At 42.4% G+C, this 21,429-nt stretch overlaps 1 protein-coding gene across 2 annotated transcripts in view; it reads left to right on the top strand.

Annotated features, from left to right (window-relative positions):
- LOC120020727 (ATP-dependent zinc metalloprotease YME1L1-like) overlaps positions 1-10,039 on the top strand; it is a 29,432-nt gene extending 19,393 nt beyond the window's left edge. For both annotated transcript variants that reach the window (XM_038964457.1, XM_038964458.1), the window contains exons 10-18: positions 14-146; positions 574-636; positions 795-907; positions 1,406-1,561; positions 2,500-2,651; positions 5,846-5,972; positions 9,004-9,077; positions 9,341-9,427; positions 9,674-10,039. In XM_038964457.1, the coding sequence (XP_038820385.1) occupies positions 14-146; positions 574-636; positions 795-907; positions 1,406-1,561; positions 2,500-2,651; positions 5,846-5,972; positions 9,004-9,077; positions 9,341-9,427; positions 9,674-9,817 (1,049 nt within the window). In that variant the 3' untranslated portion in view covers positions 9,818-10,039. The remainder of the gene's footprint in view (positions 1-13; positions 147-573; positions 637-794; positions 908-1,405; positions 1,562-2,499; positions 2,652-5,845; positions 5,973-9,003; positions 9,078-9,340; positions 9,428-9,673) is intronic.
- Positions 10,040-21,429: the final 11,390 nt, after the last annotated feature.

The following is a 21,429-nucleotide window of genomic DNA, read 5'->3' on the forward strand; positions in this document are numbered from 1 at the left end:
ATTACATCTGCAGAGGAAGCCAAAGCAAATGCGCCGTGCGTGATCTTCATTGACGAGTTGGACAGCGTCGGCGGGAAGAGGATCGAGTCTCCCATGCACCCCTACTCCAGACAGACCATCAACCAGCTACTGGCTGAGATGGACGGGTATGTTTCCAACGGGTTCTTCTGGGTTGTGTTCAGTGAGGAGAAACATTTTATAAAACAAAGCCAAATCGAGGATCTACGCGAGATTGTCCAACAAGAACACTGTTTCTTTTTAGTTGCAAAATGTTTCCCGTACGAAACACGACCCTACTTTCTGTGTGGAGAAACGTGACATCCCACTGGGCACAGATGTCATTTCAACGTCTAGTTCAACAACAAATGTCAGTCATTGGATTTCGGTTAAATGTTGGGAGAAAAAAATCCCAGAATTCCTGTTGACTTTATGCAAATCCAATCAGTTTTCCACGTTGATTCAACTTCAACTCATTTTTAATGACGTGGAAACAACGTTGATTCAATCAGTTTTTTTACCCCAGTAGGATGGATACACCGACTTCCCTGAACGTGTCACAATTGTCGCCCGCAGGTTCAAACCAAACGAAGGGGTCATTATCATTGGAGCGACAAACTTCCCTGAGGCTTTGGATAAGTATGTTAAGCTTTATTCATCTCATAATGTTGCTCAATGAAATGTATTTTTTTTCATCTTTTTTTTTTTTCATTAGTTGACATGAGTACATATTTAGACTTGCCATGTTAAAACAAACCTAAAGTCAGTGAAGCTCTGTCGCTCCCTTCCCTCCCTAGTGCTCTGATTCGACCGGGACGTTTCGACATGCAGGTCACCGTCCCCAAGCCAGATGTGAAGGGGCGCACAGAGATCCTCAACTGGTACCTTAGGAAGATCAAAGTAGACCCTGGTACGTGAGCAACATACATGTGTGACCTATGTTGATCATAGCTTGAGTCTATTGCTGATGAGCAATAGCTTCACACAAGGGAATCTGCTGGGCTAATAAACTATGGCTATATGAGAATCTACAGTGGCAACATGCTAATGGTTGTATGCTAATAGACTATGGCTACTTGCTAATGGATACATGCTAATAGCTACATGCTAATGGCTGCATACTTGTAGACAATGGCTATATGAGAATCTACAGTGGCAACATGCTAATGGTTGTATGCTAATAGACTATGGCTACTTGCTAATGGATACATGCTAATAGCTACATGCTAATGGCTGCATACTTGTAGACAATGGCTATATGAGAATCTGCAGTGGCAACATGCTAATCGCTGCATGCTAATAGTATATGGTTAGATACTGAAAGAGAAGAACATGTTAGTAAGACACACCATAGTTGACCTAGCTTAGCTGTACCTATTCCTGCTAACGACCTGGCTTCCTCATGCAGATGTGGAGGCTGGGATCATCGCCAGGGGAACAGTGGGCTTCACCGGGGCCGACCTGGAGAACCTGGTCAACCAAGCGGCTCTGAAGGCGGCGGTGGATGGCAAAGACATGGTGACCCTCAAAGAGCTGGAGTTCGCCAAGGACAAGATCCTCATGGGTGAGCTCTGCTGTAGGAATGGGGACGAAATAGATATATACTCCTGTATCACATCATGCCCCAGCCCCAACCTCCTAGCCACCTGTTTAGATCTGAGTGGATTAGATGGGTGTAAGCAATAGGGTGGTAGCCCATCTTGCTCTCTGATAGGCCAAGTGGAATTGCCACCATGTTGCTTATACCTGAGCCTCATATACCCAGACTTCTCACAGTAGTTCGAAAGCCTGGGTAAGTAACTCGGAAAGTACTATCGTGTAGGTGGAGTTCGGAGTCCAGGTAGAAACTAGTGACGCCTTGCCGCTATCAAACTGATCAAATTTTTAATATGGGTGGAGTTCCAAAGAGACATTTCAACAACAAAAAATCTGACTTGCAACAAGCTAGCATGCATTAAGATACAGAACGAATGCTGCATAAACCGAGTCGCAAGGAAATGCCTCTCCTGAGGGGAAACATAATTTCTACTTATAGACAATCAAATGCCAGTGCTGAATGCCACAGGCTCTCTGACCGCTCTCATTCAAACAACAACAAAAGTCCCTCCAAGTTTTCTGAGCAAAAAATGTATACATGTAAAAAACAATATGGTATTTTTGGGAGGTGGGGGCATAAAAGACTAAAAACACCAGGAAATCATCTCCCAAGAATTCCCAAGCATTAGAGAGAGACACGTGATCGTATACAAATGTAAGCAAGGTTTGAAATGATTATGTTTTAGTCAAATATTATATCTGTTTGGGCTTATTGCCGTCAATTTGCAGTTTTATTTTTTAATTATGTTCCGGCCCACCGTCAATCCACTCGAGAAAAAAACCGTCACGCTGCTGAATCTAGTTGATAATCCCTGACGTAAGGGTTAGGAGTTTATTTTTGTGATTCGGGGATCTTTGAGCACGTTTTTGAAATCGACTTCTAGCGCTCTCGCTTCCCTCCCACAGGCCCAGAGAGGAGGAGTGTGGAGATAGACAAAAAGAACAAGGAGATCACAGCGTACCACGAGTCTGGCCACGCTGTCGTGGCGTACTACACCAAGGATGCCATGCCCATCAACAAGGCCACCATCATGCCCAGAGGACCTACGCTGGGTCATGTAAGTAGGACTTGAAATGTAAAATCTATATAAAACAAGATGGGTAGGGAGGGCTACAGACCAGTAGCACTTCTCTGTACCACTGTACTGTAAGCATTTCACTGTACTGTTTACACCGTGTCCTGTGCACTAAGGTTATTATACACACACACACACTCACACATCTCCCATCCTCTCACCTCACCGTTTTCCCTCAATCCCAACAGGCTGTTGTGACTTGGATTTAAAAGGAATAGCACAGAGACTGGTGCAAAGAATATGGTTGAAGGAAACTCTCTCACCCATGTTTATACCAATCCAATGCTTTTTTACTTTAGTAGTACATACCTGTAAGAAGAATCAAGTTAGCTAGCTGATTTTTTGTTGTTAGGCCTAGCTTGTGTATCACTATCACTAGCTATTTGAAACATTGCCATCTCTTGGCTGAATTTACCTGCCACAGTAGCTTGAAAATCAATGGTGTAAAACCTTAGCATCAGCAATCTATCTATGTATTGGCCATTGAGAGGCTTTGAATACTTTCAGGATAAAAAAAGAAAATATTTATAATTTTAAATTTGGTTTGTTTTTCTAACATAATATTATTTAAAAGTATACATTAAGGTGTAATAGAATAAAATAATTTCTTTAGCTTCCAAAATCTTTTTTACAACCGAGGACCAAGATGTGTATAAAGCCATCCAGGGTTTATATACATCATTGTTGAAAACGCCCCAAAAGCTTGAAAACCCGATTACATTTTTGCCCTAAGTTCAGAAAAACGGAACATAATTTATGCTGTTTTTTTATGTTTTTTGAGATTCTTATACCACATTGTGTTACAGCCTAAATTAAAAATGTATTACATTTATATTTTTTTCTCAACCTTCTGCACACAATAACCAATAATGACAAACTAAAAACATGTTTTTAGAAATTTTTGCAAATTTATAAAAAAATGTAATACAAAAATATCTCATTTACATAAGTATTCACACCAATGACTCAATACTTTGTAGAAGCACCTTTGGTGAATACAGCTTTAAGTCATCTGGGATATGTCTGTATCAGCTTTGCACATCTGGATTTGGGGATTTTCTCTCATTCTTCCTTGTGGATTTTTCTCAAGCTCTGTTAAGTTAGATGGGGAGTGGTGGTGAAGAGCAATCTTCAAGTCTTTCCACAGAGTTTCAATGGGATTCAAGTCTGGGCTTAGGCTGGGTCACTCAAGGACTTTCACATTTTTGTTCTGAAGCCATTCCAGCATTGCTTTGGCTGTATGCTTGGGGTCATTGTCCTGTTGGAATGTAAATCTTCACCCCAGTCTAAGGTCATTTGCACTCTGAAGCAGGTTCTCATCAATGATGACTCAATGATGAAGACAGCTTGCCTGTCGAAACGTTGGACATTACATTTTTGCATCTGAGCTCTTAGTGTGCGGCTCTTCTTTATTTTCAAGTTTTCTACTCCGCTAGCCAGCGCCTCGCCTAAATAGGTGTGCGTTTCTTTTTCCTCTAGATCTCATCAATGATTTACCTGTATTTGGCTTCATTCATTGTTCCCTCCATCCTTACCAGTCTCCCAGTCCCTGGTGCTGAAAAGCATCCCCGTAGCATGATGCTGCCACCACCATGCTTCACAGTAGGGATGGTGTTAGACAGGTGATGAGCTGTGCCTGGTTTTCTCCATACATAACATTTTGCATTCAGTGCAAATACTTACATTTTTGTCTCATCAGACCACAATCTTTTGTCTTATGATCTGTCTTTCACGTGACTTTTTGCAAACTCCAGGCCTGCTGTCATGTGCCTTTTTCTCAGGAGTGCCTTTTTCTCAGGAGTGACTTCTATCTGGCCAGTCTCCCATAAAGTCCAGATTCTGGCAGGTTCTCCCATCTCAGGCAAGGAACTTTGTAGTTCTGTCAGTGGTCATTGGGTTCTTGGTCACATCCCTGACCGAGGTCCTTCTTGCCCGGCTGCTCAGTTTGGTCGGACGGACAGCTCTAGGCGGAGTCTTTCAACACTCAAGAAATTGTTTTATACCCTTCCCTCATCACAATTATATTTTGGCGATCTACGGACAGTTCCTTGGACTTCATGGTATAGCTTCTGCTCTGACATGCACTGTCAACTGTGGGACACGGAGTGTACAAAACATTATGAACACCTATTTCCATGACACTGACCAGGTGAATCCAGGTGGAAGCTATGATCCCTTATTAATGTCACCTGTTAAGTCCACTTCAGTGTAGATAAAGTGGAGGAGACAGGTTAAATAATAATTTTTAAGCCTTGACATGGATTGTGTATGTGTGCCATTCAGAGGGTGATTGAGGAAGACAATATTTAAGTGGCGTTGAACGAAGTATGGTAGTAGGTGCCAGGCGCACCGGTTCGAGTGTGTCATGAACTGCAACGCTGCTGGGTTTTTCAAGCTCAACAGTTTCCAGTGTGTATCAAGAATGGTCCACCACCCAAAGGACATCCAGGCAACTTGACACAACTGTGGGAAGTATTGGAGTCAACATGGGCCAGCATCCCTGTGGAATGCTTTCGACACCTTGTGGAGTCCATGCCCCGTTTGAATTGAGGCTGTTCTGAGGGCAAAATGGGGTGCAACTCAATATTAGGAAGGTGTTCTTTTATGTTTTGTACACTCAGTGTATATAGACAGGTGTTTTTCTTTCACAGGTGGAATCCAATCAAGTTGTAGTGTCATCGGAAGGACGATCAAAGGAAATTGGATGCACATTAGGCTGAATTTGGAGTGTCATGGCAAAGGGGTGTAAATACTTATGTAGATATTTATTTCATTTGCAATAAATTTGCCAAGTTTTGTATAAACATGTTTTCAATTTGTCATTTTGGGGTATTGTGTGAGGGGGGGGGGGGGGTGTCTATTTAATCAAGTTTGAATTCAGACTGCCTGTAACGCAACAAAATGTGGTATAAGTCGAGGGGTATGAATACTTTCTGAAGGAGCTGTAGGTTATCTGTACCTCTGTGTTTTTTAGGTATCCATTCCACTGAGCATGCCAATACCATAAGGCCTCATTTTGATATAATGAAAAGTGCCTTAGTCCTCCTGGGGTTTTGTCTGGCAAATTTAAATAGTTGTTTTTGATGTTTTTCCGAAAACCATCAAGTGTGAAATGGTTGGTTCCATTTTCTGCCAGGCCTCACTCCTTCCCCCCCCCCCCCCCCACTGTCTTCCAGGTGTCCATGCTCCCAGATGATGACCGCTGGAGCGAGACTCGTGCTCAGCTGCTGGCCCAGATGGACGTCAGCATGGGAGGCCGTGTGGCAGAGGAGATCATATTTGGCAATGAGTTCATCACCACTGGTATGCAGGGGGATGTAGGGTGTAGGAGAGTAATTTGACTACAGAATTACAGTATACACCTTGTGCAGTAGTGTAATAAGAATATTCCTCAAACAGAATGGTGCTTCTCAAGGGGTGTAATCCTGTCATTCAAATTTAGAATATTCAATATAAATGTTGGATTTATTTTTTTGAGGCCACGTCATTAGTGTTGCCGGCACCGTGCTGATGACTAACCCACATCATTAGTGTTGCCGGCACCGTGCTGATGACTAACCCACGTCATTAGTGTTGCCGGCACCGTGCTGATGACTAACCCACGTCATTAGTGTTGCCGGCACCGTGCTGATGACTAATCCACATCATTAGTGTTGCCGGCACCGTGCTGATGACTAACCCACGTCATTAGTGTTGCCGGCACCGTGCTGATGACTAACCCACGTCATTAGTGTTGCCGGCACCGTGCTGATGACACATCATTAGTGTTGCCGGCTGATGACTAACCCACGTCATTAGTGTTGCCGGTACCGTGCTGATGACTAACCCACATCATTAGTGTTGCCAGTACCGTGCTGATGACTAACCCACGTCATTAGTGTTGCCGGCACCGTGCTGATGACTAACCCACATCATTAGTGTTGCCGGTACCGTGCTGATGACTAACCCACGTCATTAGTGTTGCCGGCACCGTGCTGATGACTAACCCACATCATTAGTGTTGCCAGTACCGTGCTGATGACTAACCCACATCATTAGTGTTGCCGGCTGATGACTAACCCACGTCATTAGTGTTGCCGGCACCGTGCTGATGACTAACCCACATCATTCGTGTTGCCGGTACCGTGCTGATGACTAACCCACGTCATTAGTGTTGCCGGCACCGTGCTGATGACTAACCCACATCATTAGTGTTGCCGGCACCGTGCTGATGACTAACCCACGTCATTAGTGTTGCCGGCACCGTGCTGATGACTAACCCACGTCATTAGTGTTGCCGGCACCGTGCTGATGACTAACCCACGTCATTAGTGTTGCCAGTACCGTGCTGATGACTAACCCACGTCATTAGTGTTGCCAGTACCGTGCTGATGACTAACCCACGTCATTAGTGTTGCCGGCACCGTGCTGATGACTAACCCACGTCATTAGTGTTGCCGGCACCGTGCTGATGACTAACCCACGTCATTAGTGTTGCCGGTACCGTGCTGATGACTAACCCACGTCATTAGTGTTGCCGGCACCGTGCTGATGACTAACCCACGTCATTAGTGTTGCCGGCACCGTGCTGATGACTAACCCACGTCATTAGTGTTGCCGGCACCGTGCTGATGACTAACCCACGTCATTAGTGTTGCCGGCACCGTGCTGATGACTAACCCACGTCATTAGTGTTGCCGGCACCGTGCTGATGACTAACCCACGTCATTAGTGTTGCCGGCACCGTGCTGATGACTAACCCACGTCATTAGTGTTGCCAGTACCGTGCTGATGACTAACCCACATCATTAGTGTTGCCAGTACCGTGCTGATGACTAACCCACGTCATTAGTGTTGCCAGTACCGTGCTGATGACACGTCATTAGTGTTGCCGGCACCGTGCTGATGACTAACCCACATCATTAGTGTTGCCGGCAGCGTGCTGATGACTAACCCACGTCATTAGTGTTGCCAGTACCGTGCTGATGACACGTCATTAGTGTTGCCGGCACCGTGCTGATGACTAACCCACGTCATTAGTGTTGCCGGCACCGTGCTGATGACACGTCATTAGTGTTGCCAGTACCGTGCTGATGACTAACCCACATCATTAGTGTTGCCGGTACCGTGCTGATGACTAACCCACATCATTAGTGTTGCCGGTACCGTGCTGATGACTAACCCACGTCATTAGTGTTGCCGGCACCGTGCTGATGACTAACCCACATCATTAGTGTTGCCGGTACCGTGCTGATGACTAACCCACGTCATTAGTGTTGCCGGTACCGTGCTGATGACTAACCCACGTCATTAGTGTTGCCAGTACCGTGCTGATGACTAACCCACGTCATTAGTGTTGCCGGCACCGTGCTGATGACTAACCCACATCATTAGTGTTGCCAGTACCGTGCTGATGACTAACCCACGTCATTAGTGTTGCCAGTACCGTGCTGATGACTAACCCACATCATTAGTGTTGCCGGGTACCGTGCTGATGACTAACCCACGTCATTAGTGTTGCCGGTACCGTGCTGATGACTAACCCACGTCATTAGTGTTGCCGGTACCGTGCTGATGACTAACCCACGTCATTAGTGTTGCCGGTACCGTGCTGATGACTAACCCACGTCATTAGTGTTGCCGGTACCGTGCTGATGACTAACCCACATCATTAGTGTTGCCGGCACCGTGCTGATGACTAACCCACGTCATTAGTGTTGCCAGTACCGTGCTGATGACACGTCATTAGTGTTGCCAGTACCGTGCTGATGACTAACCCACATCATTAGTGTTGCCAGCTGATGACTAACCCACGTCATTAGTGTTGCCGGCACCGTGCTGATGACTAACCCACGTCATTAGTGTTGCCAGTACCGTGCTGATGACTAACCCACATCATTAGTGTTGCCAGTACCGTGCTGATGACTAACCCACGTCATTAGTGTTGCCGGCACCGTGCTGATGACACGTCATTAGTGTTGCCGGTACCGTGCTGATGACTAACCCACGTCATTAGTGTTGCCGGCACCGTGCTGATGACTAACCCACATCATTAGTGTTGCCGGTACCGTGCTGATGACTAACCCACATCATTAGTGTTGCCGGCTGATGACTAACCCACGTCATTAGTGTTGCCGGCACCGTGCTGATGACTAACCCACATCATTAGTGTTGCCGGCACCGTGCTGATGACTAACCCACGTCATTAGTGTTGCCAGTACCGTGCTGTATCTCACTGAGACATTGATATCTTTTAGCCCATTAATAATCATCTTCCATAAGTGCTTCACTTTTTGTAAAAGACGAATTAAATTCTATATAAACCACATGTTCAACTTCTTGTTGTTTTTTTCAGGTGCATCAAGTGACTTTGATGCTGCCACCAGAATTGCAAAAATGATGGTGACCAGATTTGGTATGTGTGAGAGGGTAAGTTATGGATGCTGGACGTTTGGTCGGGAGAGACAAAATGAAGTCATGTCTAATAAAGTGTCAAAGTCCTGCTGTTTTTACTGTATACCTTTCAGGACATGTGTTGGCCTTTGAACCCTGATTCTCAATTCAATTAGCTTTACTGGCATGAATGGGAACCACCCAATTTTGTAGCACTACATATATATTATATTCTCTCTCTCGCTTTCTCTCACTCACACACACACACACACACACACACACACCTACCTGTGTTGTAGCTGGGTGTCATGACCTACACTGACCAAACCAAGCAGAGCCCAGAGACACAGGCTGCCATCGAACACGAAGTCAGGAAACTTTTAAAGGTACGTTTCCACCTCCATCATCCTTCCAAGCCCCTGACCCAGTGCTCTTTGGCTTGTGTGTTTTGTTTTTTATCTTCCCCATTTCTCAAACCGAGCTTATTCAGAGTATCACAGTTTAGGGAAATAACATGCACAATTTACAGGTGTGTGTGTAAGCCCTAATTGCATTGTAATATATACAAGCCCTTTTCAGAAATTCACTCAACCCCTACATGTGTTAACTCCTCTGGTTTGTGTGGTCCCCAGGATTCGTACGAGCGGGCCAGGGCTCTCCTCAAGTCTCATGCCAAAGAACACCAGAACCTAGCCAACGCCCTGTTGCAATACGAGACGCTGGATGCCAGAGAGATCAAGATGGTCCTGGAGGGCAAGGGCCTGGAGACAAGATGAGACTTCCAAGGGTGGAGCTGTCACTCTGTTTAATTTGGGAGATCGGGTGAGGGGTGGGAAGACAATAAATCGCTGTCCACAGTGATTTCAGTCTACGCAAACAGAGCTACGGAGCTGTACGTGTGTATGTACAGTGCCTTCAGGAAGTATTCACAGCCTGAATTTAAAACGGATTAAATAAAGTTTTTTTGTCACTGGCCTACACACAATACCCCATAATATATAAAAGTGGAATTAGGTTTTTACAAATGTTTACAAATGTTATGAAAAGCTGAAATGTCTTGACTCAATAAGTAATCATTCCAAAATATTCCAAAACATGCATCCTTTTGGCAAACAAAGCACTCAAGTAATACTGAAAAAAATGTGGCCAAGAAATTCACTTTATTTCCTGAATACAAAGCATCATGTTTGTGGCAAATCCAACACAGCACATCACAGAGTACCACTCTTCACATTTTCAAGCATGGTGGTGGCTATATCATGTTATGGGTATGCTTGGCATCGGCAAGGACTAGAGTTTTTATCCAAAAAAAAAAAAAAAGAAACTGAAGTGAGCTAAGCACAGGCAAAATCTTAGAGGAAAACCCGGTTCAGTCTGCTTTCCAACAGACACTGGAGACAAATTCACATTTCAGCAGGACAATAACCTCAAACACAAGGCCAAATATTTGCTGGAGTTGCTTACCAAGACGACATTGAATGTTCCTGAGTAGCCTAGTTACAGTTTTAGCTTAAATCTGCTTGAAAAGCTATGGCAAGAAAATGGCTGTCTAGCAATGATCAACAACCAACTTGAAAGAACTTTAATAATTTAAAAAAGATTAATGTGCAAATATTGTACAATCCAGGTGTGCAAAGCTGTTCGAGATTTACCCAGAAAGACTCGGCTGTAATCGCTGCCAAAGGTGATTCTAACATGTATTGATGTGAATACTTATACAAATTAGATTTTTTTTTTAACATGTTTTAACTTTGTCATTATGGGGCTATTGTTTTGAAGATGGGTGAGGAAAAAATTATATTTAATCCATTTTGAATTCAGACTGTAACACAACAAGATGTGGAATAAGTCAAAGGGTGTGATGAATACTTCCTGAAGGCACTGTGTATATGTAAATATGTGTTAAATGTTTTATGCTCAGTAAAAGTCCACGTCCATTGATTCAATGTCTTGCTCTAGACCTCCAGAATCACAATGAAACCATCTATCCTCCATAAAAATACATTTGTTTCTACCTGAGACTTAAGTCATGGAATCGGATTCTCCCTAAGTAGTCTACCAATATTCCCAGGTTAGTCTGAGCCGTGTGTGTAACAGTTGCTGTTTCAAAGGTGGCCTTTTGGGAATGTACATGGATTAGGGACTGTTTTGGACTTAATCCAAAATTCTAATGTCTCTTAGTCTGAAAATGTACTTGATGTATTTATGTGATAAAATATGTAAATGCCGTGTGTGTGTGTATATAGTTGGAAGGGAAAGCTGCTGTTCTTTGAAAAAATGCTTTGTTACTTCAAACCCAACTTTGGTGTATTAAGCCGTAACGGGCCATTAAATCCTCGTCGTTTTTGGTTTCAATTCAGCCAACGTTCGTTCATCCATTTAATTACGAAATAGCTCAATAGCTCAAGTTCTGGTTTTTAGGTCTAAACAATTGTTAAAGTAACAATGAAACCTAGAAGAACTTACAACCCCTCATCCCTAATACCCCTCACCCCACTTCTGCTGTGTATTCACATCTGAACACCAGCTGTCTCTACCGTTACCTCAGTAGATCTGTGAATCTCTTTACATGTCCTCACGTTGTATGTTTTTAAACACAGAAGCACAGAACCTTGTGGTGTAAGCAAGGACCATCATAGTAATTTGCTGGTGTGTAAGCCTTTAAGGGAAACGGTCAAATGCATTTGTAGACAATACTCAATAACTTCAACAATCTAGTATCTCTGTCTTTGGTTAGCATGAACGCTTTAGCCAAGAACGTTGAAATCTTTTGAAACATCTTCTAATGTCGAGTTGGAAATGTTAAGATTGCGATACAATGGAGGTTTAAAGACCATACCTTTTTAGCATTTAAGAATAAACTTTTCTTTAGAGGAAAATATTATTATGATGATACACTGTGCAATTGGGTATATAACCAGCGTAACTTATTGGTATGCTTTGTACATTTTAGTGTTTTACTTGCCTAAGTGACATTTTGAGCTCCTGTTTTTGGCCCCTTTTACCCACCTTTTAGTTGTATATATGAATGGGGTTTAACGGAAACACTGTATTTAGAAGGCTTTTGGGCTGCGTATGCATTGACTGGCTCTACAATTGGCTGACACGCGTTTTATTCTCTCAATGATATGACGACAGACGTTGGGAGGAGATTTATGTGCAGCTGAAGTAAATAAATGAAACCCTATTATTATAATCTTAACCCCTGTGGCTGTCTTCGGTGTTATTTATGTTGTTGATGGTCAGTTTGATATGCACACCTTTCCTGAACATCAGAATGTATGCATGTTGAACTACAGTGTAGTTGATATATATTCACAGATGCTTGCCAGGAGATTCTAGACGTTGATCAATAACATCAGCTAACGATTTGGGTTAAACGACAACACCCAAGGCAAGTCGAAAATGAACTAAACTTGATAAAGAAATTATCTATGTGTGTGTATATATATATATTTTTTTTTTTAAAGAAGAAAATGATCTTAACTTTAACCAGATGTTAAAATATACTAACCATAGTGTAACAGTACAGCTTCCTTCGCTCTCCTCGCCCCTACCTGGGTTCGAACCAGGGACCCTCTGCACACATCGACAACAGCCACCCTCGAAGCATCGTTACCCATCGCGCCACAAAAGCCACCGCGAACAACTACTTCAAGGTCTCAGAGCAAGTGACGTCACCGATTGAAACGCTGTTAGCGCGCACCACCGCTAACTAGCAAGCCATTTAACATCGGTTACAATTGCAAACATTTGCACCTGTGTAAATACACTGACAGAATCAAATGTGTAAAATAACTTTTTTTTAAATGTATTTACAATACAGTATGCAACTTTTATAGAACACAAGTTTTGCCAATGCAGCTTAAAGTCTACAGTTTAAGTACATAAAATGTCAAATTATAGCAAAGAGAAACATAGATATATAAGAAAATCAGACCAATCAATCGCAGATGAAGGGAAACCATACTGGGTAATAACCAAAAAGGTTGACGCTGTAATGTTAACAGGTGTGGTTTCACGTCAATATCCAATGACTATGTCCGAAGATGAATAGCTAGTGGCGTGAGTTGGTTTTAACCTATTTTACGTTCCTTAATTCATTCACACTAACATCTAAAAAAAAAAAAAAAAAGTATTGTATGTTTTATTTACATGATGTATTTAGTGTTGCATATCTACATCATCCATTTCTGCACATCCCAACGAATGTCAAAAACACAGGAAGGAAAGCAACACCGTGAACCAGCCCGAACGTAATAACCAAAAAAATGAGTTTGAAAAAAGTCCTGAAGATGTAGCTTTCTGAGAAAGACAGTGCCACCACCCCTAAAAGGGTGGAGACAGCTCCTTGCACTATGGGAAACCCCAGGTGGGCCAGTGCATCCACAGCCTTTTCGTTCGAGTCAGCCTTGGTGCTCGAGACAAAGGCGTACGAGACATGGGCGGAAAAGTTGACGGAGAAACCGATACAGATGATCAGATTTATCATGGAGATTGAGTCCAGGGACACGTCCCATAGTGCCATGAATCCAGCTACACCCACAATTACCGACCCAATGGAGAACGCCACCCACAGCGAACAGAGCGGGTTGGGTATCAGGAGTAAGGAGATCGCCAGCATCAACACTGTGGCAACCACGATAGTCTGGATGGTGTTATCCACAATAACAGTGTACTGGTCTAAGTAGATAAACGATGGATGATAAACCAGTAATTTGATGGGGCATTTTTTAGCAGTTTTTCTGAGGCTTATCAGCATGTCCTTCTGTTTCTTTGTCGTGTTGATGTTTAGCGTCTGAAGAAAGAAGCGAGATGAACGGATCTTGTTATCTGCATCGAAATGAATGTCCTGCCTGGTCATTGGACGTTTTTCCAAGAAGGGAAGCAGGTTTCTTTTGAAGGTATTTTCAGAGTTTATATCAAAATAATTTTCATTTGCATAGCTTTGGAAAGAATCTAGCCAGGAAAGAGAGAAGTTTTTGTCAACATAGTCCAACTTTTTAAAATCTGTAATGCAGGAGCTGAGATTTTTGCGCTGGTCTTCTTCCCAGTAGGCAAGTGACGTATTAACAGCCACCATAACGTTTGGACCATTGTGAGAGAAGTGCGCATTTATGTCGTTGTAATTTTTGGAAATGTAGGAATCATCTGAAGCCAGGTTCCTTAGGTCAATACCCTCCTTCAGTTCAAGACATCCATAGACGCTGACAGCCAGATACGCGGTGTAGAGAACCACAATGGACGCTTTGGTCCATTTCTTGGTCAGAAATGGACCGTAATACTTCCCAAAGAAGCCGCTAATTGGTTGCTCCTCCTCTGTCCCGGTGTCATGATCATAGGCCCCACCAACGCAGCAGATTGCATACCTTCTCGACTTCCCAGGAGGACAATCCACTGGAATCTTCACACAGGTCAACCAGTGCCGGTTGCTAGTTTCCCTCTGGCCATTCAGTGCTAAGAACGCACCAAGGAATATGATGTTGTAGAAGTAACAGAAAAGGATAGCTGTGCCGGCGTAAAGACAGAAGGTCTGAACAGAGCCGAAGGGTGAGCTGAAGCCCAGGTACAGCGCCAGGACATCCGTTATCGTGGTTATAGAGATGGAGATGGCGGCATCTTGGTAGGTGTCGGCCAGACGATCCACCACGCTATCATGGACATTGGTCTTCTGCCAACAGGAAATCATGATGAACATGTCGTCAATCCCAATACCTTAAACACAAAGGGTTTGTCGTTGAGCGAGGCGGTAAACATGAGCATGACTTCCCACTGGGCACACACTGGTTGAATCAATGTTGCTTCCATGTCATTTCAATTAAATTACGTGTAAGCAATTTGGGAAAGATGTTGAATTGGCGTCTGTGCCCAGTGGGTTGAGACAAGAGAAAGGCATGAACATTCATGACATTTAAGTAATTCATGACATTCAAATGAAGAATTGGTGGTATGTTAGAAGAATCTGTTCCGTGAGACACTAGAAGATGAATTTGAAGGCCTTAACCAGTGGGCAAAACTGGTTACAATAACGTCATGGTCTGGTTGTATATTGGTTGTATAAGGAAGTTATTTGCCTTCTGGGTATGAAGCTCTTTTACCTTCAATAATTACCAGATGTGTTTGTCTTTGATGAGGTGTGGAGGAATGGAAAGCAAATACTAATGAAGGTTTGGAGAGAAAGGAGGCGGAGCTTTCCCCTTACCCAGTATCAAGAATGGGCAGGTAGAAACAGTCATGACGAACGGCACACCCATTAACAACAGCATCCCGAAACTTGAAAGAACTGCTAGTCCTGTAGAAAAGACTCCAACGGTGGCCACCCACACCTTATTCCTCACGTTGTCCAACCTGAAGAAATTAAAACCATTTAAAGTGTCTTTCCATACATATTGTATGCACTGCATAAATGGAAATGACATTGACATTTTTTTAAAGGGTGTCCATGCGGCACATTGCTTCGATCCCGTCATTTTGTCATAGGCATGTGCTATGTAACTAACCCTAAATCCCCCCCCACCACCACCCCCTCACATGTACATCTACTTCATGTAACATAAAGGAGATAAATGCTTTACAAACCTTAAACATGAAACAATTGTAAAAGACATGGTAATAGTATATGTTATGGAAAAAAGAGGAACAATAGACTTTGGAACTTTCTCGAATTCCCACTGTCTTGACATGGATGTAGAATACGACACCTAGAAAAGAGACAAAAAATAAAATAAAAAGTGTTGAAAAATATATATATATTTTTTTTAAATGTACAATTATAAAACACATTTTACAAAATACTTTGCAGGTCCCAGGCATAATTTTTTTTTTTTAAATAAAACATTGATATATATAGATCGGGATGTATGGTATCTCACCTCTGTGACATTTGTTGATTCTTCTGAGAGTAACTTAATAAACTCAGTCAGCCAAATGTCGCTTCTTGTTCTGTTGGATTCTCGTAAATAGTAAAAAAGTTGTATTGCCTTGGCACTTTGAACAATTGAGTTGTTTATTTTCACACTACCAAGTGTTGACCTCAAGGAAACCTTGCCAAATGTAGAAATATGTGTTGGAAACGTCAAATTAATAAGATCAACATTGCTGGCATTGTAGCCTATAATGTCCAATATGGCATTGGAGGAACAACTTCCATTCACTGTTGCGCAAATATCCACATATTGCCACAGTTCATCCTCAAACTCCACAGTCATGTTCCGAACTTTGGTGTCCAAGACTAATATGTCCTCAAGTAGTGGCACTGTCAAAATGTTTGTCTTGGATGTGGCTATGAAACATGCATATGTTCCATCTGTGTTCAACCTCAAGCTGGAAAACATGGATTCATTTTGTGGGAAATATTCTTGAATAAAAATTCTCTCCGTCTTGGCTGGTCCCTCTCGAGGTGTAAACTCCTTTTCAATATCATTAGATGTTCTCTTTTCCAAAAAGTAAAATCCTGTTCCTAATGCTGTTGAGATAATGACAGGGATGATGAAGAACCACCACGGATGTGTTCCTATGAAGTGGCCGATTATTCTAAAACACATGCGGATCGGTTTTTCAATGCAGTCTGTGCGGTATTTCGCCATAGCTAATGTTGGTCTCTTTATAAATTCAGATGCACTAAAGCAGTCCACAGAGCAGCAGTGTTCACCTCTCTGTCTGCCTCAGTCCTCAGCATGGATAACCACAGCTTTTATTACCCCTTCATCAAGGGGGATATTTACATATATGGAGCCTGACTATCAGGTAGCAAAGAAAATTGGCCAATAACCATCTATCTCATCTTTGGATGGATAGCTAGGTTGTTATCAATGGCACCAGTGTTCCACTGTTTAAACTTTATTCCTCATGTAGGGGAAGAAATGGAGCCCTCGTCCTCACACAGTTTTCAGTATAACAGTCATGAAAAAAAATCTAATTATTTTAGAGTTTCTGTTTTGAAATAACATGATAAAGTGCATTATGAATGAAACCTTTGGCAAAAGCTTGGTCATGCCTCACAACTGAAATTCAAAACAGTCAAACTACACAACAAGATTCCAATTCAACAGTACTCATACCATAGATTCATAGACTTATAACGAAATAAAATCCTTGTTGTTCAGAGTTTTAAGATTATTTGTACTATTTGCTGTTATTGGCTCATATCAATCAGCATTGGAATCAATATATGCGTATTACTATGGAAGAAACATCAAAGAGTAATTTGATCCTCTACAGATAAGCTTTTGTTAGTCCAGGGAACAATGGGTCGTTGTAGTGTTGATCAATACTTTGTCAGTGATACATCCAGGTTGGATGGATTCCCGTCCATCCAACCTGGGGCTAAATCATTCAACCGGCTCAAGAACAATGTTAACTCACTACAGCATGCTGCTGACTGACCCTAGCTTTAAATCACACAATGCTGGCTGGGATCTTGCAAACCCGAAATTAAATCTACAAAAAGTAAATCATCTTGCATTGTGATTATGTTATACAGTGGGGCAAAAAAGTATTTAGTCAGCCACCAATTGTGCAAGTTCTCCCACTTAAAAGATGAGAGAGGCCTGTAATTTTCATCATAGGTACACTTCAACTATGACAGACAAAATGAGAAAAAAACATCCAGAAAATCACATTGTAGGATTTTTTATGGATTTATTTGCAAATTATGGTGGAAAATAAGTATTTGGTCACCTACAAACAAGCAAGATTTCTGGCTCTCACAGACCTGTAACTTCTTCTTTAAGAGGCTCCTCTGTCCTCCACTCGTTACCTGTATTAATGGCACCTGTTTGAACTTGTTATCGGTATAAAAGACACCTGTCCACAACCTCAAACAGTCACACTCCAAACTCCACTATGGCCAAGACCAAAGAGCTGTCAAAGGACACCAGAAACAAAATTGTAGACCTGCACCAGGCTGGGAAGACTGAATCTGCAATAGGTAAGCAGCTTGGTTTGAAGAAGTCAACTGTGGGAGCAATTATTAGGAAATGGAAGACATACAAGACCACTGATAATCTCCCTCGATCTGGGGCTCCACGCAAGATCTCACCCCGTGGGGTCAAAATGATCACAAGAACGGTGAGCAAAAATCCCAGAACCACACGGGGGGACCTAGTGAATGACCTGCAGAGAGCTGGGACCAAAGTAACAAAGCCTACCATCAGTAACACACTACGCCGCCAGGGACTCAAATCCTGCGGTGCCAGACGTGTCCCCCTGCTTAAGCCAGTACATGTCCAGGCCCGTCTGAAGTTTGCTAGAGAGCATTTGGATGATCCAGAAGAAGATTGGGAGAATGTCATATGGTCAGATGAAATCAAAATATAACTTTTTAGTAAAAACTCAACTCGTCGTGTTTGGAGGACAAAGAATGCTGAGTTGCATCCAAAGAACACCATACCTACTGTGAAGCATGGGGGTGGAAACATCATGCTTTGGGGCTGTTTTTCTGCAAAGGGACCAGGACGACTGATCCGTGTAAAGGACAGAATGAATGGTGCCATGTATCGTGAGATTTTGAGTGAAAACCTCCTTCCATCAGCAAGGGCATTGAAGATGAAACGTGGCTGGGTCTTTCAGCATGACAATGATCCCAAACACACCGCCCGGGCAACGAAGGAGTGGCTGCGTAAGAAGCATTTCAAGGTCCTGGAGTGGCCTAGCCAGTCTCCAGATCTCAACCCCATAGAAAATCTTTGGAGCGAGTTGAAAGTCCGTGTTGCCCAGCAACAGCCCCAAAACATCACTGCTCTAGAGGAGATCTGCATGGAGGAATGGGCCAAAATACCAGCAACAGTGTGTGAAAACCTTGTGAAGACTTACAGAAAACGTTTGACCTCTGTCATTGCCAACAAAGGGTATATAACAAAGTATTGAGATAAACTTTTGTTATTGACCAAATACTTATTTTCCACCATAATTTGCAAATAAATTCATTAAAAATCCTACAATGTGATTTTCTGGATTTTTTTTCGTCTCATTTTGTCTGTCATAGTTGAAGTGTACCTATGATGAAAATTACAGGCCTCTCTCATCTTTTTAAGTGGGAGAACTTGCACAATTGGTGGCTGACTAAATACTTTTTTGCCCCACTGTATGTAGTAGTTCAACAAAATCTGTCTGCTGTGTGAGCAACAATATTAATCAAATTGTGTATATTGGCAACACAGACCTGTGTAAATTCATACTTTAATGACTTAAAGGAAACATTGATCAATTTACTAGATTTTTTAAAGGAAAATGATAGAAAGAAAACAACATTGGTCAGTGTTATTAAAATGTGCCTTTGCAACTTCTCATCAGTGGCTTCCTTATTGCCCCAGAGCACAAGAGACCAATTTACCTGGAAGCCATATTATGTAAACCTCCACTCAACATAAGGAAGTAAAACTCATGTAAAGACAGGAAGCTATACGTAGCACCAGGATAAACTGTGTTGTCTTTCAAGGAACCAAAATACACATGCAAACAAATGAATGGCATATGCTTTAATACAGTATACTCACTGTTTACTTTTTAGAGTATATATTCTCATGGTTGAGAGTTCATTATTTTGACTGAGAGATGATCATACTGTATGATTAAATATTAGAGGTTGAGATGAAGTCGTGGTGAAGATGGTGAAGGTAGGAAATGACACCTCCACTTCGCTGATCCTCAATCCTCAACCCAGGGGCCCCACAAGGGTGTGTGCTCAGCCTCCTCCTGTACTCCCTGTTCACCAATGACTGCGTGGCCAAGCACGCCTCCAACTCAATCATCAAGTTTGCAGACAAGACAACCTACAGGGAGGAGGTGAGGGCCCTGGGAGAGTGGTGCCAGGAAAATAACCTCTCACTCAATGTCAACAAAACAAACGAGCTGATCGTGGACTTCAGGAAACAGCAGAGGGAACGCCCCCCTATCCACATCGACGGGACTGCAGTGGAGAAAGTGGAAAGCTTCAAGTTCCTCGGCGTACACATCACTGACGATCTGAAATGGTCCACACACACAGACAGTGTTGTGAAGAAGGCGCAACAGCGCCTCTTCAACCTCAGGAGGCTGAAGAAATTTGGCTTGGCCCCTAAAACCCTCACAAACTTTTACAGTTGCTCAATTGAGAGTATCCTGTCGGGCTATATCAGCGCCTGATACAGCAATTGCACCGCCCGCAACCGCAGGGTGGTGCAGTCTGCCCAATGCATCACCGGGGGAAAACGACCTGCCCTCCAGAACACCTAAAGCACCCGATGTCACAGGAAGGCCAAAAAGATCATCAAGGACATCAACCACCCGAGTCACAGTCTGTTCACCCCGTTATCATCCAGAAGGCGTGGTTACTATAGGTGTATCAAAGCTGGTACAGAGAGACTGAAAAAAATCTTCTATCTCAAGCCCATCAGAGTGTTAAATACATAGCCATCACTAGCCGGCTTCCACCCGGTTACGCAACCCTGCACCTTAGAGGCTGCTGACCTATATACATAGACTTGGAATTATTGGCCACTTTAATAATGGAACACTAGTCACTTGAATAATGTTTAAATAATGTTTACATACTGCTTTACTCATCTCATCTATTCTACTGTATTTTAGTCAATGCCACTCTGACATTGCTCAATCTCATATTTATATATTTCTTTATTCCTTTCGTTTACTTTTAGATTTGTGTGCATTGTTGTGAATTGTTAGATATTACTGCACTGTTGGAGCTTGGAACACAAAGCATTTCACTACACCCGTAATAACATCTGCTAAATATGTGTATGTGACCAATACAATTTGATTTGGAAACAATATGGCATTAGATGAGCAAAGTGGATTGGATAACAATTCGGCTCCTTTTAGGAATCTATTCATGAAGTCTGTCTTTAGTCATCTGAGTCTCGATAGCTCTGATCACTAGGGTACATAAGCAAGCAATTGGCCAGACAGCTGTAATGGAGTCACTATTTAAGTTGTCTGACGTGTCTCGTAATAAACTAAGTTAAACTAAAGTTGAAAACAGCATGGCCAAATCACCTCAAATTTCAGTCACTTAAAACCAACAACTTATAAAAACTTAATAGGACATTATAAAGTCTTCATACGCACTAAACAAATGGTTAAAAAATAATTTATTTAAAAAAAAGTCATAGTAAGGTTGATATAAGGGTGGCATTTTCTTTCTTTTTTCAATATAATCTCTTATCAACAAGCTTTGTTAGGACACTGAGTCATGGAGTAATGTGTACTGTCTTTTTTGTTATGGTCTGGCTGTCTGTGTTTTGTAATAGATACATAGTCAGAATGATATCAGATAAATATCAGTCGTGGTCATGTTCTATGGGAATTCGTAATACTGTCCCTTTAAATTAAAAGTCCACTCCTTCTTATCGACGGATGTGTGGCGTATACTAATTGCAAAGACAGTACA

The sequence above is a fragment of the Salvelinus namaycush genome, chromosome 25, assembly GCF_016432855.1.
Source record: "Salvelinus namaycush isolate Seneca chromosome 25, SaNama_1.0, whole genome shotgun sequence".
Lineage (NCBI taxonomy): Eukaryota > Metazoa > Chordata > Actinopteri > Salmoniformes > Salmonidae > Salvelinus > Salvelinus namaycush.